The following is a 25,697-nucleotide window of genomic DNA, read 5'->3' on the forward strand; positions in this document are numbered from 1 at the left end:
AAAATTTTTCGAAAGGACAGGCAGAAGGGTGGTCAGGCTAAATGGCCTCTATATTTTCCTTCCGCCTGTAAAATTCTCAGGACCTAGAAGGCTGCTGGTTCCACATGGCCTGGGATACCTCTGAGCAGCCACGGGTCGCCCAGGCCAGACACAGCCGCAGGCCAGAGAGAACGCCTGGACCAAATGCTACACGTCGAGGTGGATCTGGCCCATCGCAGGCCTGCCGTGTGATGGTCAGAGATGACAGGCCCCAGCGTCACTCACCAAGCTCAGTACTGATGAGTTTGTCAGGAACAGCCTGAGTGGACATGGAACAGAGAGTGCTGGAATCCAGCCCAGACCCCTCCCAGATGGGGCTGAGCACCAGGGATGGTGTATCGGGAGAGCGCGGGCACAGTCCCTGCAGGGAGTGGTCCACCAGGAGCACCGGAGACCGCAGGCAGCTCTGGTAGCCTTCTTCAGGGCCCGGCCCTCCAGAGGCAGAAGGGGCGGGAGGCAGGAACGATGCCTTGGGCTGCGGGCGCTTTCTCCGCTTTCTGGGCTGGCTGGTCTCCTCCCCATCTCTCTCCTCCTGGTCTCCGTCCTGTCCCTGGAGAAGAGAATTCAAAGCCACAGGGGGGTGACTTGGGGCCACATGTGCACAGCTCTGTCTTCAAGGGGGTGCAAGCACCGGCAAGGGCACTGCCCACAGAGCCAGAGGGCAACGTAACTCCCAACACCCCTGTCCGAGCTGGGCTCAGCAAGGGAGCCAAGCGCGGCCACCACACCCGAGCCAGACCCCGGATTCTCGGCCTGGATGGATGATGCCGGAAGCTTCCTCATGTGCCCACCCCCCAGGGAGTAGCCCTGATACAAAGGGTTTTGGAGATGTATGAGGCCAGCGTCAAGTTGGTACAAAGACTGGCACTTAGAGATGGGGCCGGAGATGGAGTTCGACAAAATGGAAAATGACCGCAGCTCCATGAGATGGACAAGCGGATCTGTGAACCCTGTCGCCCGCCTGGAGGGGGCTTCTCCAGGTGGGACCCTCCAGTACAGGCTGCAATGGCTGATCCCGTGAACTTACATCTCTTACCCACCTCCACACAATCTCCCCTCTTTCTGCCAATCTTACTGCTCAGCATGCCCCAGGTCTCAGCTCTGACCCCCTCCTCCAGGAAGTCCTCCGTGACCTCCTCAGGCAGGGTCTCTGGTGTCCCCTCAGTCCCTCTGCTCCCCCTCCCAGCACAGCCCAGTCTGAGTCCTCACTGCCTAGCATGGGTTCTTCTACTCGCATGGACTGGGAGCCCCAAGAGGCCAGGCTGGGGCCATCCCTGTCACCACGGTGTCCTCAGTACTGCCCCCACAGGGCCGGCCCAGAAGGTGAATGAATGAATGAATGAATGTGCAAGACAAGCTGTTCTAGAGAGAAGATTTTTTACGGTGCACTTGGTTTGGGCTCTGCCCATGTCTTCCACTGCCAGGTTGTGCAGGAAGCAGTGGGAAGAAAGTGGACCAACCAGCACCCAGCTTGGTTGTGCTCCCCGGGGTCCAGCTCACTGGGCCCAGAGGCATCCCCAGAGGAGCTGTGCTCATGCCGTCTGGGGGCTTCATGGCTCCTGGGGTCTCTGTGCCTCCACCTCCACCCTCAGCACCTGACTCAGAGACTTGAAAATCTCTGTGCCTGACACCTAAACACAGGAAGAGATGGCAGAGTAAGAGTAACCGTAGGCAGGCGGCAGAGAGGCTGCTCCAGGCTCAAGCGCCGGCCTGCCCCCCAGAGCAGCGCAGCCTGAGCCCTGGTCCCTGCCCAGGCTTCCCTGGGAGGGTGCCTCCATCCTGAGACCATGACACCCAGCCACTGACTCCCTCCCCCAAAGCCTGTGAGCGCCCTGCGAGCACAGAACCTACTGCGCGCGCCCCTTCACCTGCTGGTCCTGGTTCCCTCGAGGTGGCAGCCACTGGTCCTTGGGAAAACACGTGTGGCTAGTCAGCCCCTCCTGTCTGTGAAACATCTGGCTGCAGTCCTTGCAGACACACGTGCTCCTTGGCTCTGCCCAGTCTGCAGGGCCTCCGTTTTTCTGGTTACTGTGGACAGACACGGCAGGGGGGATAACTGGGGAAGGGGACTCCACCCCTGGATTCTCTGTTTTCTTCTAAGTCTGATCCACTGACAACTCTCGATGAATCCCCAGAAATGGAGACGATACCCCCTTCCTTCATGGCCTGGCGGGCACCTCTTCAGGGCTGAAGCATCCACAGCTCACTCGCCCAAGGCCAGCACATAAAAGCCCCCAGAGGACTCCCGAGGGGTTGAGCCCCCAGGCCCGGCAGGGAGGGGCTTCTGAACTTACCATCCGCCTGCCGTGCTCTCCTCCTTCACTGGATCGGGGAGCTGGTAGGTATTTTCACCCTGAGGATGAAAACACATCTGAGCCAACATATCAAAAATGAGGCAGATGCAAGGACTAAAACTACAAAGTGCTGAGAAGACAACACAGGTGTGGCTCCTTGACCTTGGATTAGGCAGTGCTTTCTTGGATGACACAGAAAGAGAACAAACTGGACTCATCAAAACTTAAAACTTCCCTGCATCAAGGGACACCATCAAGAAAGTAAGAACCCACAGAATGGGAGAAAATCATTACACGTTATGCATCTCATAACGGCCTTGTATGTACAAAACAGAAAGAACTCTTACAGCTCAACACAAGTCAAATAATCCAGTTGAAAAATGGGCAAAGGATATGAACAGACACCAAATCGAAGAAGACATGAATGGCCGATAAGCACATGAGAAGATGCTCAGCACCACCAGCCGTTAGAGCCTCGTGAGTCCGACCGTGATGGGGCAGCACCTCACACCCACTAGAACGGCCATGGTAAAAAAAAAAAATTGGACAATAGCAAGTGCTGATGAGGCTGTGGAGAAACCGGAGCCCTCGTCCACTGAGGATGGGGATGTGAAAGGGCGCAACTGCTTTGGAAAAGCCTGGCAGCTTGTGAGATGGTTAAGCACAGAGCTACCCCATGAACTAATTATCCCACCCCTAGGACATTCCCAAGAGAAATGAAAATGTATGTCCCCACAAAAACTTGTACGAATGCTCACAGAAGCACTATTCACAATGGCCAAGTGGAAACAACCCAAATGGCCACCAACTGATGAATAAATAAACAAAATGCGATGTATCCACACAATGGAGTATTATTCATACATAAAAAGGAGCGAAGCCTGTCATATGCTACAACATGAATGAACTTTGAAAACATTATGCTGAGTGGAAGAAGGCAGACATGGAAGGCCACAGTGCATGATTTCAATTATATGAAGTGTCCAGAGCAGGCAAATCCATAGAGACAGAGGTAGATTCATGGTGCCAGGGGCTGGAAGGCTATGGGGAGACCTGGGGGCACAACTAAGGGTGTGGGCTTAATTTCTGGGGTGATGAAAAATGTTGTGGAAAAAGTGGTAATGGTTGCACAACCTTTGTTAGTATACTAAAAATCACCAGATGGTGTGATTTAAAATGGTCAATTAGATGGCATATGGATATTAAAGCTGTTTAAAAAACAAGAGGATGCAGCTGTCAGGTGCTAGACCTGAGCACGTCGCAAAGAGTAGCGGCTGACCGCCTGGCACCCAGGTCCTCGTGGCCACCACCTGGGCAGGAACCAGGCTAATGCTGCACAAGTGCTGACACATGTGGGCACCCCTGCCCCACAGCCAGAGATGGCATCTCATGCAGGAATACTGAGGGGGAAGGAACTCTACCTTTATATCCTCTGGAGAATTTGAGGGGCAAACCCAGAAGGAAGAGATGGGCAAAAGGAGGGCAAGCAGAAAAAACTCAGTGAGGAAAGGTGACACAGGGCGTCCCAGCGACTTGCAATGCCTTCATCCTGGCTTTTTTGCAGGGAAGGTTGGTGGGGGGCCATGATGTCTCTGAACCTTCACTTCCCCTCTGTAAAACTGGGTCTGAGGACTCACGGGCACTAAATAAAATGTCTGGACACTCAGAAATTCAGAAACAAGTGATGCGTGAGTCTCTCATCTCACAGCATAAAGTCAGGTACCTGGGTCCTGCTGGATATCATCAGCTTGGACTTTGAGTCCTGCAGGGTGTCCACTGAAGGCCCGGCCAATGAGAAGGAGGCCATGGCCACCTGGCTGGGAGAGGCCACACAGTGTGTGTCCATTTTCACCTTCTCCATCTGGAAGTCCAAGAAACATTGGGCCCACATGTTGCCAGAGAAGAGCCTGCGGCCTCTGCCCCGGGAGCAGGCCAGGCCCTTCGCACCTTTCATGGCCCCCGAGGCCAGGCCATTCTCCACCTGGGCCTGCTTCTCTGGGAGCTGGGCTCCGGCAGGATTGTCCCCACCCAGCTGGGTCTGCCATGGGTCCCCTGTGGGGAGGATGTCCCCCAGGTCTAAGGGCCCTTTCGTGGATCTCAGCTGCTTGGCCAGAGAGGAGATGTCTGGGTCCCCGGGGGGTTCCCATGGTGCAGTTGCCACTTTTGGTCCCCCCTTCGTGTCCCGTCGATTGCTGCCGGGCAAGGCCTCCCCAGGGAAGGCGGGCGTGGTTTTTCTCTTGTGGGGCGGGGATCCCTCTGGCTCTGGGTTTGCAGGGCGAGGATGGAAGGAGTCAACTGTGGGTGCCAGGGGTGGGGGCTGGTGTGGCCGTGGCCCCTGCAGTGGCTTCAACGCAGCCTGCTTGCCCTCAGGCGCAGCATGCTGGGAGGAGGCCACAGCCACCTGGGAGCCAGAGATGAACACCTGGGACTTGGTGATCATCTGGAACACCTGCATCTGCCCTGGACTCACCAGACACTCCCGCGACTTCAGGAACAACTGCCCGTAGAGCAGCGTCGTGTTGTCAGACGACAGCCCGCAGGAGTCGCTGTCAGAATCGCTCTTCTTGGAAGCCCTGGTGTCCCCTTCCTGGCCGGCATATCCAGGACCATGTGAGGCCTCCCCAGGTGCCTTCAGGTCGGTGGGGGGGAGGGGCAGTGCATCCTCCAGACTGCGGCCACCGCTGGGCGAGCGCTCCCCCGTCAGGGAGGTGCTGCTGGGCCTGGGCCCAGCCTCGGAGAACTCCTGAGGGGACACAGAAGTGGGCTTCTGGATGGCAAACACATCATTCCCTTCGCTCTCGGGGCAGCCTGGCAGGTTCTGGAGCCACTGGAGGTTGTGGTTTGAAGGCTCGGCACTGGCAGGCACTGCCTGGCCTTGGAACAGAGGCAGGCCGGCCGGCAGGGTCCCACCCTCCTGCCCGCTCTCCAGGGTGGGTGGTAGCTGGGGTGGCCGCTCCGACTCAGCTGGGTCTGCACCACGATTCTCTGCTTCCCTGGAGTGAATGGCTGTGAACCCAGCGGCGGGCTCCTTCCACAGGGGGTGACACTCCTCCGGGACATCAGTACCCAGGGTACCTGGGGCCACTGGGGTGCAGGGGTAGGGCCCAAGTGAGGGTGGGGAGGGACAGGCTGTGTTTTTCCCTTCCCCGTCATCTGAGGGCCCTGCCAGGACCGGGCCGAGAGAAGAGATCTCCTGGTGGACCGTGCTACTTACAATAGAGCGCAGGGGCTCTTGGTTGGGCAAAAAGGGGCCTGGGGACCTGGCTTCTGGAGGCACCAGGGACCGCAGGCCATCCGCAGCAGGCTGGCCGGCCACCTCATTGGCAGGAGAGGAGTCCCCACAGGCTTCTTCCTTGGGGGGGGCCTCCTTCAGGATGCACAAGCCGTGCTGGACCTGGTAGTGCCGGCGCAGGGAGTGGTCCTCACAGTAGCTCTTGCTGCAGCCCTGCTCCATGCACGCAAAGGGCTTGGTCTGCTGGTGGGTGAGCATGTGCCTAGTCCTGGAGTCACACACGAAAAGGGAGTCAGAGGTCACTGGGGCTCAGCCTCCCACTGCAGGGTCCCGAGCCTGACTCCCTCAACAGTGCTCCCAAGGGGCAGTGGAGCTCAGAACCACAGTTCAGAGCCTGTACTCAGCCCCCAGCTAAGGTCAAAGCTTCTGGAAGGGGTGCCCCTCTCCCTCACCGTTAAGCAAACCCCTTCTCTGAGAGAAAAATCAACAGAAGGCAGGCCAGAGTTCCCCAGAATGGGTTCCCAAGGAACACCAGCCCTCCAGAGTGGCTCCCTGAGGACATGGGCTCAGCTAGCAAGTCAGTCCCGACAGAGCACCATGTGCTTCTTGGAGGTTCACGGGAGCAAATGTAAAAGCCACATAGCAGGTAGATCGATAGAGGGTCATCTGCTTAACCTGCCCTGTCTCTGAAACATAGTTGCCCACAGGACTGTTTTTTGCAATAGTCCCTCTTAGCGCCCTCAAGAACCAAGTTTTGCAGAATACATTTGAGGAAAAGTTCATTTGGGGAGCATCCTGCCTTTGACAAAGGAGTCTTTCCCCTACCATAGAATTCCTATAAGGAGACAGCTGCCTGAAACCCCCCACAGGAAAAAATGCAATTTACAGATGCCCAATCAGAACATTCTAGAAAACAGTCAAATGTGCCTCCTATAAAATAAATGAATACAAATATGTCCTATGTTTATGTCATTCTTATGTCTACATTAATAACATAAACAGATGAGTAAATACCCTCCATGTTCCCAGCAGCCCTACTCCGGACAGTGCTAATAATGCGGCACATGGGGCGTGTCTGATAAATGACAGAGCCCTTCCCCAAAGGGTGGCCCTGGCCTCCATTGGAGGAGACTGGCAGAGACCCAATCTCCAGCTCCCCTGTTAATCGGTCTGTGACATGAGCAAATCGCTGCCTTTCCCTGGGGGGTGCTTGGCGAGAGGATGAGTTGGAAGGGGGGTCAGTCAAAGCCCCGTGGGAAGGCCAGGAGCGTATAAAATGCCATGGACTGCCCTCTCCCACTTGCCAGTCTCTTGGTTTGAGGAAGTCTGTCTGTCCTTCCTCACTAGCAAGAAAAGCTTATCATTTAAGAGACATTAGGAACAGAAGGAATTCTGCTCCAGACTCCTAATGGGCTTTCTTTTAAAATCAAGGGTTACAAAAACATAAATCAGGAGTTAAAAAAGAGAGATGAGTTAATGTGCCGTTGCCCCATTCTGGGCACAGGGATTTTGCAATCTCTCATGCCCTGTGGAGTCCCGGTACATGTGCCTCATATAAACACGGGCTGGTTCTCCTCAGGCACCTACCACTGTCTCCAAATATTTCTCTATAAAGTTAACCCGATTCCCTCCATGACAAAATTGCCTCGGGAGGTCCCGTCTGCAAATCAAGGCAATGATTTTCTCATTAGTGTGACTTTGGGAGCTTGCGAGCGTGACCTCTTCAGGGCAGTGGCAGACCTGTCCCCAGACACGGAGTCCTCGTCTAAGCACGGGTCACAGGGACCCAACACCCACAGGGTGTGTCCGGCTCATCTGGGAGGTGATGAGAATGACCTAGGAACATGCCCCCTCCTCCCCAGCCCCCTGCACAGATGTTGGTGACCAGACTCCTACATACAGGTGGTCCTTGCGCTTAAAGGCCTTGCTGCAGACTCCGCAAACGTGTTTCCGTTCCTGGCTGTGCGTCAGGTAGTGCTTGCTCCGGGAGCTGGCGCGGCTGAACACCTTCCCGCAGAGGCTACATTCCAGAAGCAGCTTCTGAGGTGAAGTGTGATGCTGCTCTTCTTCCCCTGCGCTCCCGGAGGTGGCCCTGCCTCCTTCGTCACCATCTCTAGGCACCTGAAGCATGGCCAGCCTCAGGTCTAAACAAACAGAAGGAGAAAGCCCACGTTAGAGACACCTGGGGACATGGAAGAGCTTGGCTAAAGTGCTCCCCGACTCTTAGAACCACAGTAGGCGCGGGAAGAGAGGCCCGGGAACCCTTTCTCCATCTCCAGTACCTCAATTCACAGAGAAAACAAGACGTAGACCGGGTAGTGGGGAGAGAAGGGACCCTCGTCTGGCCACGCTGCAGTACAGTGCTCAGTCAGTGGCCCAACTGTGGTCAGTTGTGGCCTGGAAGGATTCTAAGGACCAGGTTGCCGTGGCTGCAGGGGCCTTGTGACATCATGGCTCTCTCACAAGGGCGATCCAGAAATACATCATCCAAAACTTACAGAAGTATAAATCCTTTCTCCCAGCCACTTTTACCTTTGGGTTTTTAAAGGAAATAATGTACACTTATACGAGGAGTTAACTGCAGGGGAATTACCCGCAGCATTGCCTTTCCTGTTAGAAGCAGCCTGCTACCTGATCAGAGAGCATGTAGGTGACACCGTTATGGTTTAAATGGTGTAGGACATAAGCATTTAAGGTCAAACTGGAAAGCTATCTGATGACATGAAAGGACATTCATGCCTTAATACTGAGAAAAGAGCAGCCTGTTACAAAACAAAATTATCCTAGTCTTTCAGAAAGAAAAATAAATTTTGATAGAGAACAGAGAGAATTGAATAGACTGATAGGGTTATGAGCCAATTTTATTTTCTTCTTCTTCGGTACTGGAATATGTCTCCATGCTTTCTGTGTCCCTTGGTAAAGTGAGAAAAGGTATTTTAACAAGTCATGTCACCTGAGGACCAGACTGGGGGTGTGCAGGTGGCAGAGCGGACGTCTTCAAACATCCCGAGGGCCAGCTTGGGAAGGATGGAGCAGATTGCTTCTGTCTCGCAGAGGAATGGGTCCCTGCAGACGCTCCCATCTGGGACAGAGACAGCTTGGGGACCAGGAAGCACGGGAACCTGACCTCAAATCTCCAAAACCTGAGGCCCTGGGTGCCAGGACTCTGCAGGCTCCCTGCTGGGCTCACAGACACTCAGCAACTGTCCCCGGTGTGCTTGAATCATGGGAGATTTTTCTACCCCTCAGATTGGTCTTCCAGGCGGAGCACACTGCCTCCTGAGAGGGCAAGTTAGGAAATCACCCGTTATCTGAGACTCTGCAGAGGTGGGGGCCAAGCATCCAACAGGCCAGGTTGTGGGGAGCGGAGGGGGCTCAGCTTTAGGAGCCAGAGTGCTCCGCCTCTGAGCCTGAGACCCAGCGGAGAGTCCCAGCAGCACGGAGCCCGGATGCGGCCTCCAGGCCCGGCCTCTCATCCCGATCTGCCTCTGGCCACTGCCTCCTGTTACTTCACTGTAAGGGGGTTTGTGGTGGGGACTCGATCATGCGAGGAACCTAGTAACCACAATGTTGCTCATGTGAGTGCAGATTAATACCAAAATAATAAAAAAGGTGGAGCATAACTCCTGCCTCCTTCAGTGACTTCCTGCACAGTATGGGGAGGAAGACTGAGCTGAGGGTGGAAAAACCCGACAAGCGTTGGCAGCCAGGTGGCGGAGGCTGACACCAACAGGGTGAAATCATCACATTGACACATGCACCCTTGATAACACGTGATGACAGTGACCCTTCACCTCTATGGCCTTACAGCATAATCATGACAAAAACACACAACTGAGGCACAATCTCCAAAACACCTGACTAGGACATCTCAAAGCCGTCAAGGCAGCCGAAAAAAGGAAAGTGAGAAACTGTCAGAGCTGTCAGAAAACAGCATAAAACCTAAATGTGACTTATGCCCACCAGGAGGTTTAAAACATTTTAACAGTAGAGTATTAACAAAGGGCCACGTGGTGGAGACTGCTCAGGCTGAGAGTTGGGGTGGGAACTGATAAGGGTCTGTTGCTACTTGGTTGAGTTTTTTAAACCTACCAATAAGTTAAGACAAGTGTAAGGAAAAGATGTAACTGGGTTAGACGCCGTCCGGGACACAATGTGAACCTGCAGTACTCAGCCAGTGAGGGGGCAGGGCAGGGGCTCACGTGCCAGGGGATAAATCATTTGCCCCCACTGCCCCAGGGTTGCCCGCTCACCAGCCTCCCCTGGTCCTGCAAGACCATCACTGAAGCCTTGCTCTGCTGTCCTCTTTGTCTCCGTGTCCACTTACTGGGTTTGGACCAGGGAGTGTGTTTCTCACAGGATTCATGTGAGAGAGTAAACCTCCTGGGGCTCAAGGCTGAAAGGGGTTCCCCGCCAGGCATAAGTTCTCTGTGAATCTGCTGAGACTGAGGAAAAACAGGGGTGGAAGACTCGGGAGGGGGGTCTTTATTTCTCACTGTCCAGTCTCTGTGCGCACTCATCTTTATCTCCCAGTGCTCGCGCCCCCTCTCGCTGTGCTGTGCTCCCCAGCTCTCTCCCCGTGTGCCCCCAAATCCTCCGTTTCCCTGCTGCCAGTTCTGCTTGCCCCTCCCCCTCCGTGCAGGAGCAGCTTCGCGAGTGGGTCCCTGCTTACCGGAGGGCGCCTGTCCAATTCTGTACCAGAAAAGGAGGAGTGGAGAGAATTACCATTTCCCGTCCACGCCATGCCCTGACCAGCAGTGCAATTACAGACTGGTGGCTGTGCTGTGCTGATTATCCCACTGGTGTGCAAACAGGCCCTCCTTATATGCATGCAGGGGGGGATTCTAGTTGAAGACCCAACACCCCCCATCACATTGTTTGGGGAGCTTTGTGTATATCCTCTGTCCTTGTCCCCGCCGCGACAAAGAATTGAAGGGCAGAGACAGTAGTGAAGCAGAGTAAAAGTTTTATTTAAAGTAAGTTAAAGAGACAAGTGCAGCAGGCAACCTCAGCAAGGAGAGGTGCCCCGGAGGTTTTGGAGAGAGAAAGCTATGCACTTAGTAAGTGCAGGCGAGCTCAGAGAGAGGAGAGCCCTGAAAGGTTGGGGTTTCCCTCTTTTAAGGATTCTTTAGGAATGTGACTAAGGGCTGGGGGTGCAGATTTGTTAAGTGGTCTTTGAATACTTAGAATTAACTTAACACAAGGAAGTTCCTGCTCTGATTTCTCCTTGGGATCCCAGCGTCTGGGTCTGGGAGCACATCAAACAGCTTCCTTCCCAGTGTCTGCTAAAGGTAAGTTAAGAATCCTAGATTTTTAACTTCCTGGGTATTAAAATACACTCTTTAAGATGGAATCTTTCCTGCCTTTTACTATGTTGTTTAAGGCTGGGCCTGCATGCTAAATTAGTTGCCTAGGTTACAGAACTACTTAATTAGGGACGGAAGGAGAAAAAAACAGCATATAGGTGAAGGTGAAGATAAAGTAAGCTGGGCCTGGAAAAACCTGGACTGGATCACTGACCGAAGAACCAAGTGGCACTGGCAAGTCTTGGACTGTTGAGGGTTTATTTTACACGGACGGGCTCAGAAGGGAGTTGTCTCCAAGGTCTGAGCCCCCAACAAAGGCAAGGGGAGCAATATGTATCTTTCTGCTTTGTATCTGCACCATTTCTACTTACACAGCAAACGAGCAGCAGAAGGGAGCCACCTGGGCCAGACTGCTGTCCTTGCAAGGTGTTCCCTGTGAGTCACACTGCCCTGACTGCAAACATCCTGCCTTGCTTTCCCCGGAGGCCCTCCCCCTACTCTGACTACACCAAGGCTCCCTGTCTCACAGGGACTGGCGATCTGCATTAGCACGAGCCTCCGCCCTCCACGCCCTCCTGGCCAGGTCTCCCTGGGCAAGTCTTTGAACACAGCGGAGGGTTGAGCTCTGACTGCAGGACGAATGGCGATGTGCAAGTGCGGTTACTGGGGTGTCAGTGTGAAGAACCCCATTCCCCCCAGGTAGACTTTTCGTTTCACATTCTAGTTTGCATGTCCCTCACAGACAATTCCAGGATTTAATTACATTGCTTAAATTGATTTCAATTGCAGGGAGGTTCCTGGATCCAAGCACGGCCCCACGGCCACCGCCCCCACCCCGAGGTCCTGGTTCCCGCATTCTCAGTTGCTTCACCCTCACTGGCAGAGCTTGTGTCCATCCCGCTGGAAAAAGCTTTTCACTTGAACTGCTTTCACTGTGAGGGAGAAACCATGTTTCCCAGAGTCAGTGGTCCTCGCAACTCTGCAACATTGTATCTTGAACTGTCTGAAGCACAGAGATAGGCAGGGTGCAGCACTTGGCGGAAAAAGGTGGAAAAGCTAGTGAACTAGGGATCTGCCAGCGGGGGTGTGGGGGGGGTGTGGGGGGGTGGGCTGACCCCGCCCAGCTCGAGAGCTGGGCCTCACCCGCCCGCGGACATGCGCAGTCTGGCCCCGCGCACGCCCCGCCCCCAGGCCGCCCGCCTCCTCCTGCACCACCCGGTCCGGGGACCCTCTGGCCTGTTCCCCGACCACCACCGTGTTAACGTCCGACGTCGCTGCGGACGCTCGCGCGCGCACCCCTCGCGGTTCCCAGTCCCCGTGAGGCTGGGCCCCGCCCCTGGCCTGGCCTCCACGCCCCTTTCCCGTCGTTTTCCTGCCTGAAGCCCTTCCCTGGCGTCTGGGGCCTCCCGCGCCTAGTGACCCTCCACCAGGGGCTGTGTGGCCCCCGAAGCGTGGCGCCGGCCGCCCAGCTCCTGGACGAGGTCCACCGCGCCCGCCGGTCCCCTGCTGGCCCCTCCCGCCGCCCGTAACCGCCTCCCCGCGGCCCCGGGCCGGGCTCTCTGTCCCCCAGGCCGCCCCTGCGAGGCGCCTCCTCCCCGGACAGCGGTGCGGGAGGGGGACACCGGGGCTCGAGCCCCGGATTCCGCCGGCGGTGAACGTGCTCTCCCGGGAGGCCGGTGCCCGGTGCCTCGGCGCCCCTGGGCTCGCGGGCGACGGCGCTGGGTCGAGGCCGGGCCGGCGCGCCGGGGACAGAAGCGGGACGAGTGCGGAGGCCGGGAGGCTGCGGGAGAGCAGGCGCAGGGAGAGGACGGGCGAGCCCGGGAAGGAGCAGGCGGCGGAGCCGGGGAGGCTTAGAGGCCAGCGGGTCCCCCGGGCGGAGGTGAGCCCCCGGGGAGGCAGGCCCTTGGGGGGCGTGGAGGCGCTCGGGGCGGGGGTCCGGGGAGGGTGCGCGCTGGGAGCCGTGGCCGCAGGGCGGCGTGGTGCTGGGCCCGAGAGGACTGGGGCGGCCCGGAGGGCGAAGGAGGGAGGCAGAGCCGCCGGGGTGCCGGAGAGGGGACGGGGGGCGCGTGACCGGGCGGAGGGCAGGGGAGTGACTGCGCTGGAGAGTGTAAGAGGCGGGCGGAGGGCGGGAATGCGGGGAGAGCGGGGACCGTGAGGAAGGCCGGGGAGAAGGGGCAGCGGGAGGGGGACCAGTTGCAGTGGGCGGAGCAGGGGGGGAAAGGAGGCCCCGAAGGGAGAGACGGCCGGAGAGGGGAAGGCACCTGAGTGAGCAGCAACCCAGCGGGAAAACACAAAATCAAAGAGAAAAAGAAATAGGGAGGTGGGTATACAAAGTGAGAGATGGAAACACAGCGTTAGAGAGGCAGGGGTGGAGGCTGGCAGGGCGCTGGTGCTGAGGCTCTGGGTCCTGATGAGTGCTCCGTGATTCAGCTGTGATACATCGGTGGCTTTGAAAATACATCTAAAATTCGTTTCAGCGAGAGATGAGACTGAGAATTGCAAAATTTCTAATAGGCGTGGGCAATTTATATTGTATGTCAGAAAATAGCTTACATTTGAAACTTTTAGCCTGAGGGCAGTGACCTGACTTGGTCAGTGGTGGGTCACCCCCTTCCTTTTTCCTGGTGTGGGTTAGAGGTTGGGAAAGACAAGTGTGGACGAAACGACTGTCACTGTACGGTGCTCTTTTTAAGGGTACAGTAAAATGACTGCTTTGCTTTGTAGTTTCTTTATAATGGAATTTTATATATGTACGTATATGATATATATATTTAGACACAACATTTCATAATTTTGTAGTTTGAGATACATGTTGGTTCTTTCATTTTCTACTTCCTTATTCTCAAATAAGTTTTGGTGGCCTTTAATAAACTCATGTCATTCTTTTATCAGTATGATAAATTCTAACATTTACTTTTGACATCAAAATGACTTAGACTTGAAAAACTTAGACATCATTTACTTTTTTTTAACTTGTTTGTGGTTTAAGTCAGGCCTGCAGGCTTTCTGCCCTGTATCTTCTGTCTTGGACGTGTCCTTTGGTGACTCGTTAATAATTTTAGACTGTTTGACTGGTAGTTGGTAGGGATGTCAGTGATGTTTTAAGAGTCAAAGACTAATTTAACCAGTTTTGTAGTACTCAGTTTTCTTCCCTTTTATGTGATTTCTTAGCATAGTGAGCTGTGACCTCAGAGTAGTTGTTCCCCTCTGGTCTTTCTCATATTTTATCCGCGGTGTTGAAGATGTGCCAGATTGACTTGGAAGCTCTGTGCAACACAGCCCAACTATGTCTGGTGCAGCAATATTCTCTAAACAAAACCACACCCATCTGTAAAGCTGAAATGAAAAGGAAACATGCTCAGAACTTATTTCTACAACTTACTTGTTCAGTGTTGTGCACATCTGTAGTCGCTTTTTCACAATTCTGCATTTTAAAAATATTTCACAATGACTTTCTGGACAGGAATTAAGTGTTGGTATCAGGGTGAGAACCTGGATGTGTAATGCTGACTCGTGGATGTTACTTTGGTCGCAGCCACAAATGGTGGTATGTGCATCCGAAGCACACAGAGGAGCCCCGCACACAAGCACAGGCCTACCATGCACTCCATTCTCCCATCTTTAAAAGCAGACGTTATCGCACACACTGCAGCAGTGGGGACCCTGGCTGTCCCCACCCCCCTCTTTAGGTCACAGACCCGGCCTTGATTACACCCCATGGAGGCCTGACACCCCTCCGTGCAGCCACCCCCAGCCTCAGGAGAGGAGGCTCAGCGCCCTGGTGCTCACTGCTGCACACAGATGACTTACGTTAAGGCTGATGATCCTGTCTCACCTGGTGGAAGGAGAACCTCTGGTCAGGTGACACTATATAAAGGTTTTCACGCCAGTAGTAACATGTAACTCCATTTCCAGGAAATAATTGTAAAATATTTTAAAAATACAGAATTACAAAAACATAGCTATACGTGTGTAAAATATTGAGAGTCAGGTGTAAGCTCTGAGCAGATTTCTTTTTAATTTCACCTTTATTGATGCATATAGGTTTTTGGTGCAGAGTGTGTGAGTGCTTCCCAGGAAAGCGGGATCTCAAGAGATGGTGGGGGAACTCACTGGTTGGCCTAAGGAGGCTTCTGCCCGCGTGTCCCTCAGAAGTCCCTACTCTTTGTGTGACCTTCTGTGTCTCCTTGAAGGGCCCTTCCTGGGTCTCCCTGAGCCCTGACCCTGACTGCGTGACCCTTGGTCACTGCACTCGCCTCTCAGCATCTCTCATCCCCATTTAGCTTCCATGTCAGCTGACCCAGTGACGTAGGTCTTGTGCGGAGGCTCCCTGGGCATCGTCCTGGGCAGGGCTTCCCACCATGTGCAGGGGACGGACGGGGCGTCGGGGTGGGTGGGCAGCAGGGACGCGTCTGGGGCCATGCCTGGATTCACCGTCAGCTCTCCGTAGCCCGGATGAAAGAGGCTGCATGGGGAAGCCACGTACTAATGTTCGTAAGTATGTGGTAAGTTGTGGAAACGGAGACCAAAAAAGGGGCATTCTTTTCTGCCTGATTTTGAATATATTTGAAGCTGGACATGTGAGTGACTGGCCCAAAATCTTAATGATTGGGAAACACCATCAGAGACAGAGGGTGTGGGATTCTATCATGCATTTTAACGTATGGCGTCCACCTTTCCAGCACGGATGGCTCCTGTTACGTGTGCGTGGTAATGACCTGGCTGGGACTTCCGGTACTTCAGCACTTTGCACGGTACTCCGGGCCGGGTGCATCCTGGGCCGCTCCCCGGGCTTGAAGGGGTGCTTCCAGTCTCCCTGTTGCGTGTGCCATTCTGTGTGTGCTTTTCATATAGGGCGCTCCTCGCGTGTGCTATTCCTGGTTCCTTCTGTGTTTATCTTCAGAGTTTGTCAAACGTTGTCAACGACGTTTTTCCCATTAACTGAGATGATTGTGTGTTTCTTTTCCCTTCCGTCCTATATTGGAGCGCAGTAACATTGAGTGGTTTTGTATGTTGAATATTCCCAGCCGTGCAGGAATAATTCCACCTGTGGTCTGTACTGGTTTGAATGTGCTGTTGAGTTCCACTTGCTCGTGTGTTAAGGATTTTTGCATCGATGTTCTTCAGGAATAAGTTCTCTACTTTTCTTCCTGTGTCTTTTTCTGGGTTTGGTATCAGAATCATGTGATTCCATAGAAGGGTTTCTGAATATTTATAGCAGGATTCGTGATTATTCTTCTGTAAGTATTTGGTAGGCTCCTGGGGAAGCCTTCTGGCCCTGGGTGTGTGTGGGAGGTTTCTGATGACTGCTTGACTCTCTCTAGTTGTAACTGTTCCCATTTTCCTTATTACTTGGTGATGCGGTCTGCGAGGTTGTATGTTTCTCTGAATGTTCCCGTATTTTCTAGGATATGTAATTTCTTGGCATATAATTAATTGTTCATAGTACTTTCTTATAGACCATTTTCCACATTTCTGGGACACCTGTTGCAGTGTCCCCCTTTCATTTCTGATTTTACTTGAGGGCTCATTCTCTCTGTCTCTCTCAGCCTAGCAAAATGTTTGTCAATTTCTAAATCTTTCAGGAAACCTGTTGTTGGTCTCTTGATTTTTAGGTTTTCCTATTCTCTGCTTCATTTCTCCCTGCTCTGATCTTACTCCTTCTGCTAAATTTTGGTGCAGTTTGTTATTTTTCTGATTTTGTGAGGTCTAAAGTCCTATTTCTGATGGGAGACCACTCCTTATCTGTAATGTAAGAGATACCACTGCAGGCAGGCAGGCATCCTCCTCAGTGCTGCCGTCACTACATCCCCTGAGTTTGCTGTGCTATATTTCCATTTTTATCGTGATACTTTTAAAAATCCTTGTGATTTCTTCTTTGACCCGTTTATTGTTTAAACATGAGGTGTATTATTTCCCCATGTTGCCGAGTTGTCTGTTTTCCCTCTGCTATTTGTTTCTAGCTTCACTGTGGATAGAGGAGATACATATTATTATTTTAATCTTTGGACATTTCTGGTTTGTTTTGTGTCACAACATGTGGCCTGTCCTGCAGAATGTCCCGCGTGCGCTTGCGTAGAAGGTGGCCTGCGGCTGCGGGGGGGTGTCCTTCCCGGCTGTTGGGCCCGTTGGGCTGTGGCGCCGTGTGAGTCCTCGGGCTCCTCCTTGCCCGTCTGGCTGGTTGTTCTGTCCATGTGAACACTGGGGTGTTGGCCCTCATACTGTGTCTGCGATGCTGTCTGTCTCTCCGTCCCTTCCTTCCGTGTTTGCCTCATCGCTGTGAGAGTGCGGGCATGTTCGTAATGGCTGCGTCTTCCCGGGAATGCTCCCTCTTGCCGTTCTACTGCCCTTTGTCTCTTGGGACATCTCCCGTCTGGCCGCTTTCCTGTGCCCTGATACGGCTGCTGCTGCTGTCTGGAGCGTCCCGGTGGCATCGAGGATCTTTCCCTCCTTCCTTTTGAGCCTCTCCCTGTCCTGAGATTCGTGCGTCTGTAGTTTGCCCGGACAGGGGGGAATGGCAGGAGCCCTGGGCAGTGCCCTTTTCTCCACCATCATTTCAGAAGAAAAGCACCCACTGTTGTAGTGATCATGGCTTTTGTTGAAATCCGTAGTGTAATAACGGTTTTTTCCCCCAATATCCTTTCTTCATGATTTTTCAATTATCCAGTAGTTGCTTCTAGTGTTCATTTTTGTGGTCTTTTATTTTTCGTATTGAGCTGTAATGTAATGTGTAAAGCTGATAACTTCCAAAGCTCAAGTCATTATTACTGTTGATTTTTTTCCTTGTACTTTTCCCTTGTCTTCCTATTGAATGTTGTTGACAAACTGAAATAAGTACCATTGATTTATTTTCATTGTCCCAAAGACAGTGAAATACATACACATAAAAATGATGAAAAAAATCAATCCAAAAATTTGTCAAGAGACACCTTTTCCCACGCAGGTAATTGGTGGGTTTGTAGGTACATGTTACAAGTACATAGATGTGTAAGACCATTGTTGTTTTAAAAGACATCTATGGTAAGCAAGTTGATATTTTTAGGAATGGAAATTATATCTTCAGTGTGTTCCCTGGCCTTCTACCTATTTCTTCCACTGTCCTGTTAATTATTTAAATGTTCATTTTGCATGCGTATGTGTACATGTTTAATTTCCTTTTCTGCAGTCCCATGTAGTTAACCTTGGCGTTATTTCCAGCGTCCTGGTGGAGGACCCTCTGTCCGGGTACTTTAGTGCTCTGCTACTTAGCGGTTGGATTCTTTCCGTTTAATTCTAAAGGTGGACCCCCTGAGTTCAGGCGCGTGCTGTGTTGTTTCTTAGCTGTTGGACCAGAGGCCAGTTCCTTACAGTGTCTGTGACACAGTTTTACCTCTGTAACATGAGATGGGCAGAGAACTTCCTCAGATGAACTATTAATGCTGGTAACGTGTTAGTATATGTAAAGCATTGAGTAGCGCCCAGCATGATGGAAGCGTTAAAGCCTTAAGCCACTGCTCTTGCTGTCCTCACAATGTTTAGGTTCCTACTTTTCTTTAAAGGCTCTGTGGACTCTGTCATCTCTCAGGACACATGTCCTGCTTTACTTCGTCTGCATATGGGACGTCACTCATTATGTGGAACATGCCCTTACACTTCTCTGTAGAGCATCCAGTGCTTCATTTGTGTTTCTGTGTTCAGTGTGTGGTCCACCCGATTGAGAGGTGCACAGATTTAGAGCACATCGTGGCCTCTTATGGAAAAGCATAAGATAGTCATGTTAGAGGCACATAACTTACTCAGAATTCCTATATGCGCATCTGTCAGAACGTACAGTTTATCCACGTCTCCCCCAACACCTCTGTCTCCTCATTTCGTGTGAGGATCTCTCCTCATGCTCCTTCATGAACTGTTTTCATTTCAGGGACGGTTGACCTTCAGGGATGTGGCCGTCAGATCTCCCAGGAGGAGTCAGATCTCCCAGGAGGTGTGGGAATGCCTGGACCCTGCTCAGCGGGCCTTATACTGGGACGTGATGCAGGAGAACTACAGGAACCTGGTGTCCCTGGGTGAGGATGGCGTTCCTGCAGAAGTGGGGATGGGGCGTGTCTGCCTTTTCTCTGGTTTGCCCCCAAGGAACCCTCGCAGTGTGGTACTGAGGCCAAAGCCCCTTCAGTCAGACACTGAGAGCTTCGTGATGTGGCGTCTGCAGTTTCACTTTACTCCTTTTCCAGATGACACGGCTGAGATAAATCCGTGTAAAGCCCTGTGCTGTGCTTTCCAGTAGCCGCTGTCCTGTTTGCCGCCACTCTGCTTTCCATTCAGCAGTTCTTGGAAGAGACCAGATGTCTCACTGTTGTGTTCCCTGTGCGTTCAGGAGGCAGGCGGTTGCAGGAGTTTGTGCAGGAGGTTTCTAGACGTATCTGAAGTGTCCTTCTCTCCTCACCTGAGCCCGGAGCTAGGATTCTAGAAATGCCACAGCACGTCCCATTCCTTTCCTCATAAACTGATTCATCCTGTGGCAAAGCCCATGGCAGGTGTGAACTTGGAAAATGAGGAAATTATCTGCTTGCCCAAACCCAGGGGCAGAAGAGGCAGAGGATCGGTATTCCTGCTGGACGAGGGGGAAGCGGAGATGAAGGACGCGTTCATGGCCCCCAGGCAGGTCCGAACCCCAGCAAGGAAAAGTCCGTGAGGTTTAAGGCTAGAGAACAATCGTTTTTACTTCGTGTTCTGCCCTCCAGACCTGCTGGACAGCAGACCTGCTTCCGGACCCAGTGTGTCTGGGGTCCTGCCCCACCCTGGGTTCCCCTGGGCTGGGGTTGATGGCCCACAGTTCTTGGGGAGGCATCTGGCGTGTTGAGGGTGAGGCAGTGCCCTGCACTTTGAAACTGGCCAGGAAGCCCTGATGGCTGCTGACTTGCCTTTCGGGTCATTCTTTGTGCTGACGAAGAGAGCAAGTTTGCGGGCAAGTATCTCAGTGGTCCCTTCTTGTAAGGTTCAGTCTTTCTTTTCTCTCCCCTTTCCCTTCAGTTCCAACTGACAGTTTTCCTTCTGGTGCAGCTTACTGAGGCCTGTAGTTCACACCCCTAGTGACCCAGCGGTACCTCGGCCCCCGCCTTAGTGCCCTCCTGCGCATGGGCCTCATGTTTCTGCAATACGCTAGGCTGAGGGTTTCCAAATCTTGATGTTGCTGTTTGCTTCAGAACTGTCTTCAGGTTATTTCCCTCATCACATTTAAGCACTAGCAGTTGGAGAAACCAACCTGTACTAAAACCCTTGGCTTGGAAATCTCCTCAGCTAAACATGCCATTTCAGTGCTTATAACCTCTGTCGTCTGCAGAACTCTGGAGCATGAACACGCGTCAGCCGGGTCCCTTGCCGCTGTGCAGCGAGGCTTGCCTTTTCTGCCTTGTACAATAAAGTACTTCTCACTTCCTTCCGTGAGTGCATCAGAGTGGCCTTTACCGGATTACCACCATTTGATCCATGATGAGATACATTCTGTCTAAGAAGAGGGCTGCTTTGCTTTCTCCACACCGCTCTCCTTTCCTCTCTGAGCCATCTCCTGAATCACATTGACTTTGCCTTGGCCTTCGTAGGCCTCACCGGAAAGCATGCACCTCAAAACATCCAGTCTTGGCCGATGACCCCGTTTAAAGCCGCTTGCACATTTTCAGTATTTCTTAGAGCAGCACCCACTCCTCGGTACCAATTTCTGTCTGAGTTCATAATGTTACAGCAAAATACCGAAAACTGGGTGGCTTAGGACATTTGTCACATTTGTTTCTCACCATTCTGGGGATGGGAAATCCAAGATAGGGTGCCAGCAGGGTCAGAGGAGGATCCACCTCCTCCTGACTGGGGCTGCTGACTCCTCGTGTCTTCTCGGGGGACAGAGAGAGAGAGAGAGAGAGAGAGAGAGAGAGAGAGAGAGCGCTAGAGCGAGAGCGAGAGAGGGAGGGCTGGTGCTCCGCCCCCTCGCTGTGCTGGCACTGCTGACATCTGTGGGGACTCCATCCTCACGCTCCTCACCTCCCAGATGGCCCACCTCCAGACTGGACATTTGATCACAGCATGTGAATTTAGGGGGATCCACAGGTACTTCCTTAATTGCATATGCAAATTCCATTTTTGGTTTTCAAGGAACTGCTCTACTGCTTCGCATTGCAGCTGCATTTTACTTTTCTTTCCAGATTAAAGAATTGCTGTTTTTTGACATCCTTTTCTGTATTTCTTCCTGTTTTTTTTAAAATTTTTATATCATTACTCTACAATTACATGAAGAGCATTATGTTTACTAGGCTCCCCCCTTCACCAAGTCCCCCCCACATACCCCTTCACAGTCACTGCCCATCAGCATAGTAAGATGCTATGAAATCACTACTTGTCTTCTCTGTGTTGCACAGCCCTCCCCGTTCCCCCCATGCCCCATACATGCTAATCGTAATGCCCTCCCCCTTTTTTTAAATTTTATTTTGGTATCATTTATCTACAATTACATGAAGGACATTATGTTTACTAGGCTCCTCCCTTCACCGAGTGCCCCCCACAGCCCGTTCACAGTCACTGTCCATCAACATAGTAAGATGCTGTAAAATCACTACTTGTCACCAAGTTCACAGTCACTGTCCTTCAACATAGTAAGATGCTGTAAAATCACTACTTGTCTTCTCTGTGTTGCACAGCCCTCCCAGTGCCTCCCCAACACTATACGTGCTAATCGTAATGCCCCCTTTCTTTTCTTCCCACCCTTATCCCTCCCTTCCCACCCGTCCTCCCCAGTCCCTTTCCCTTTGGTAACTATTAGTCCATTCTTGGGTTCTCTGCTTCTGCTCCTGTTCTGTTCCTTCAGTTTTCTTTTGTTCTTATACTCCACATATGAGTGAAATCATTTGGTACTTGTCTTTCTCTGTCTAGCTTATTTCACTGAGCATAATACCCTCTAGCTCCATCCATGTTGCTGCAAATGGTAGGATTTGTTTTCTTCTTATGGCTGAATAATATTCCATTGTGTATATGTACCACATCTTCTTTATCCATTCATCTCCTGATGGACAGTTAGGTTGCTTCCATTTCTTGGCTGTTATAAATAGTGCTGCGATAAACATGGAGGTCCATCTGTGTTTTTCAAACTGGGCTGCTGTGATGTTATTTTGATAGGAATTGCATTGATTGCTTTAGGCAGGATGGCCATTTTGACCATGTTAATTCTTTCTATCCATTAGGATAGGATGTGTTTCCATTTATTGGTATCTTCTTTAATTTCTCTCATGAGTGTCTTGTAGTTTTCAGAGTATAGGTCTTTCACTTCCTTTGTTAGGTTGATTCCTAGGTATTTTATTCTTTTTGTTGCAATTGTGAATGGAATTGTTTTCCTGATTTCGATTTCTCTCTCGGTTAGTTCATTGTTAGTGTATAGGAATGCCACAGGTTCTGTGTATTAATTGTGTATCCTGCACCTTTGCTGAATTCAGATATTAGATCTTGTAGTTTTGGAGTGGAATCTTTAGGGTTTTTTATGTACAATATCATGTCATCTGCAAACGGGAATGGTTTAACTTCTTCTTGACCAGTGTAGATGCCTTTTATTTCTTTGTGTTGTCTGGTTGCCGTGGCTGGGACCTCCAGCACTATGCTGAACAGAAGTGGGGAGAGTGGGCATCCTTGTCTTGTTCCTGATCTTGAAAGGCTTTCAGCTTCTCGCTGTTCAGTATAATGTTGGCTGTGGTTTGTCATATATGGCCTTTGTTATGTTGAGGTACTTGCCCTCTGTACCCATTTTACTGAGAGTTTTTATCATGAACGGATGTTGAATTTTGTCGAATGCTTTTTTGGCACCTAGGGAGATGATCATGCGGTTTTTGTCCTTTTTGTTGATGTGGTGGATGATGTTGATGGATTTTCTAATATTGTACCATCCTTTAAGCAACAGAGTGTTCTCAGAATCCACTAAATGATTCATAATCGAAGGCAATGTAATGAATTAATTTCTTAATGACATTTCACAACAGAATCCACATCAGAATTTATATGAGAACTAAGTCTCAGGTACTTTGAAAACTCAGCTGTAAGTACTCATGTGGCTCTCTCGCTGGGTTCTCTTCTATTCCGTTGGTATGTCTCTCACTCCACAAATATATATCTTGATTACATTTTCATCCAGTATTAGAACTCCTAAAATGAATGAGTGTGAGTCCAACCATCTGATCTTCTTTCTGAGATGTCTTGGTCATTCTGCTGTGTTGCCTTTCCATATAACTTTTAGGATAATCTTGTATGTGACTATAAAATACCTTGTTGCAAAGTGCTTTGAACCTATCAGTTCATGGTCATTGGACTTCACTTCTGTGTTGCCTTCCACTAAGTGGCTGTGGTGTACTTTTAGTTATTGTGCGATCCGGTTTCTTTCACCAGCATTTCACAGATTTCACTGGCAGAATCCTGCCAATGTTTTGGGACATTAACATTTTTCTCTTTTGAGCAATGCTATGTTTATTATATTTTTAATTTGTTTCCATTTCTTAATAGCTACTGTGTATAGAAATATGGCAGATTCTTTTTAAATGTTGATCTCCTACCCTCAGAATTTCCTAATCTCATTCACTAGAGATTGTAGGTTCCTGGGGCTATTTCATTAATGTTCTAATGGGTCTGTATGAAATGACCACATAGCAAGTGGATTGAAACAATAAACTTTATTATCTTACAGTTCTCAAGGTAAGATGTCTAAAATGCATCCACAGTGCTGCTAACCTTCTGGATACTCCACGGAGGAATTCTTTTCCTTGCGTTTTCCAAGTTGTAGCGACTGCTTACAGGCTTTGCTTCATGGTCCACTTCCGTCTTCAAAGTCAGCAAAGTAGCGTCTTAGTATCTGTTTGTCTCTATGCTGTTCCCATCACAGCAAAAACATCTTTGTGACTAACTGCACCTGCATTCTTCAGAGCCTTGTGATCACAACATGCTCATCTCTTCATCCAGAATAATGTCCCATGTCAAGATGCATAACTAGATCACATTTACAAAGTGCCTTTTGACGTGTAACACTTGGCAGGTTGTAGGGATGAGAGTGTGGCTGTCCCTGGTGCCACAGTGTCTTCTGTTGATGGGCACACTATCACACATGCCTTCCTAGTCCTGTCACTTCTGTTTCCTTCTCTTCCCTTATTTCACTGGCTGTGACTTCTTGTAGTACGTCTGTTAACACCAGGGAGAGAAGCCATCCTTCCTTATCCCCAGTCTCTGTGGGGGAAGCATTCAGTCTTTCACTGTGAGGAATGTCTGCTGAAAGGTGAGGCTGTGTGCGTGTTCTTTACTGTAATGGATATTTTCTTCATCTTGGCATCGTTTTTCATGTGGGATTTAGTTGGTGGTTACATATATATTTTTGCTAATGCCTTTGTCTATTTTTGTCACCGTGTACGCTGGTCTCGTAAGTTGAGCCAAAAAGTATTCCTTCCCTAGCATTTTCTGGAAGACACTGTATGCAATTGGTACTGTTCTCTGTATGTTTGATAGAATTGTCTAGTGTCACCATCTGTGTCCAGAAATTTACAGTGGAGAGAGGTTATTGTGGTAAGAACAGGAACACTGCCCCCTTGACAAATTTTAAAGTGTGGAATACAGTATTTTTCATTATAGACGTGCTTGTACAGCCGATCCCTAGAAGTCAATCATATTGCTTAACGGAAACTTTATAAATGAGCCCCTAAATAGCAACTCCACTCTTCTCCCTTTGGGTCCAACCGTTCTACAGTTTCTATGTGCTTGAGTATTTTAGATGCCTCATACAAGAGGTATCGTGCATCATTGTCCTGTGACTGGCTTATTCCACGTAACAATGTCCCCAGGGTTCATTCATGTTGGCATACATGGCAGGATTTCTTTTATGATGCTGAATAAAATTCCACTGTATGTATATACTGCATATTGTTTCTGTTCTTCCATCAGTGAACATTTATGTTGCTTTCACATCGTGGGTGTTGTGAATAATGCTGCAATGAACATTGAGCTGTGTTTCTTTGCAATCTTCATTTCATTTCTTTTGCATACATACCCGAAACTGGGATCACTGGGTTAGAAAGGTATTTCTATTATTGATTTTATGAGGAGATGCCATACCTTTTTATAGTAGTTGCACCATTTTACATTCACACCCGCAGGTGTACAAGGGTTCTAGCTGCCCATTGGTCCACATATTTGACAATCCTACTTGTATTACTTTTTGATATTGCCACTGTCACAGGGATGAGGTGATATTTCATCATGTCTTTATTTTCAATTTGTCTGCGTGATCAGAGATGTTGAGCACCTTTTCATACACTTTTTGGCCATTTGTATGTCTTTGAGAGACTACTCAAGTCCTTTGCCCATTTATTCAATCAGTTTTCCTTGTTTCTTTTTTATTTAACTACCTTATTGAGGTATGTTTGACATATAAATAACTGTATATGTTTAATGTATACTACTTAATGAATTTGTGTTTATGTACACATCACAATGAAATCACTATCAAGGCCATAAACAGACCTGTAACCTCCCAAAGTTAACCTCCCAACCCCTTTTTTTATTATTACTATGGTTATGTTTATTGAATGTTAAGATTACAACATAAAATCTACACTTTCAAGTAATTTTAAGTATATACTGTAGTGTGCCAGCTATATTGTAGATCTCCAGAACTTATTTCTCTTGGATAACTAAAAGTTTGTACTTTTTGATTTTTGAATGGCATCTCCCCATTTCCTGCTTCCCCCTCCCCTGGCCAACAGTGTTGTACCCTCTGATTCCCTAATTTAGACCATTTTAGATTCCACATACAAGTGTAATTATACGGTATTTCTCTTT

At 50.4% G+C, this 25,697-nt stretch overlaps 2 protein-coding genes across 27 annotated transcripts in view; one reads left to right on the forward strand and one right to left on the reverse strand.

The window, feature by feature from the left end:
• Nucleotides 1-6,933, reverse strand: part of LOC140847189 (zinc finger protein 541-like) — a 29,291-nt gene extending 22,358 nt beyond the window's left edge. Inside the window, exons 1-4 of the mRNA XM_073226615.1 lie at nt 4,057-6,933; nt 2,334-2,392; nt 1,908-2,067; nt 265-589 (exon numbers count right to left, since the gene is read on the reverse strand). Of these exons, the coding sequence (XP_073082716.1) occupies nt 265-589; nt 1,908-2,067; nt 2,334-2,392; nt 4,057-5,823 (2,311 nt within the window). The 5' untranslated portion in view covers nt 5,824-6,933. The remainder of the gene's footprint in view (nt 1-264; nt 590-1,907; nt 2,068-2,333; nt 2,393-4,056) is intronic.
• The window catches only part of LOC140847185 (uncharacterized), a 114,966-nt gene that overhangs the window by 49,082 nt on the left and 40,187 nt on the right, over nt 1-25,697 (forward strand). For 25 of the 26 annotated variants that reach the window (XM_073226604.1, XM_073226609.1, XM_073226608.1 and 22 more), the window contains one exon: nt 18,772-18,916. In XM_073226604.1, the coding sequence (XP_073082705.1) occupies nt 18,772-18,916 (145 nt within the window). Of the gene's footprint in view, nt 1-18,771; nt 18,917-19,081; nt 19,513-25,697 lie in introns of all 26 variants that reach the window. The other variant, XM_073226610.1, reaches the window with a different exon arrangement.

This window comes from Manis javanica, chromosome 17 (genome assembly GCF_040802235.1).
Source record: "Manis javanica isolate MJ-LG chromosome 17, MJ_LKY, whole genome shotgun sequence".
NCBI lineage: Eukaryota > Metazoa > Chordata > Mammalia > Pholidota > Manidae > Manis > Manis javanica.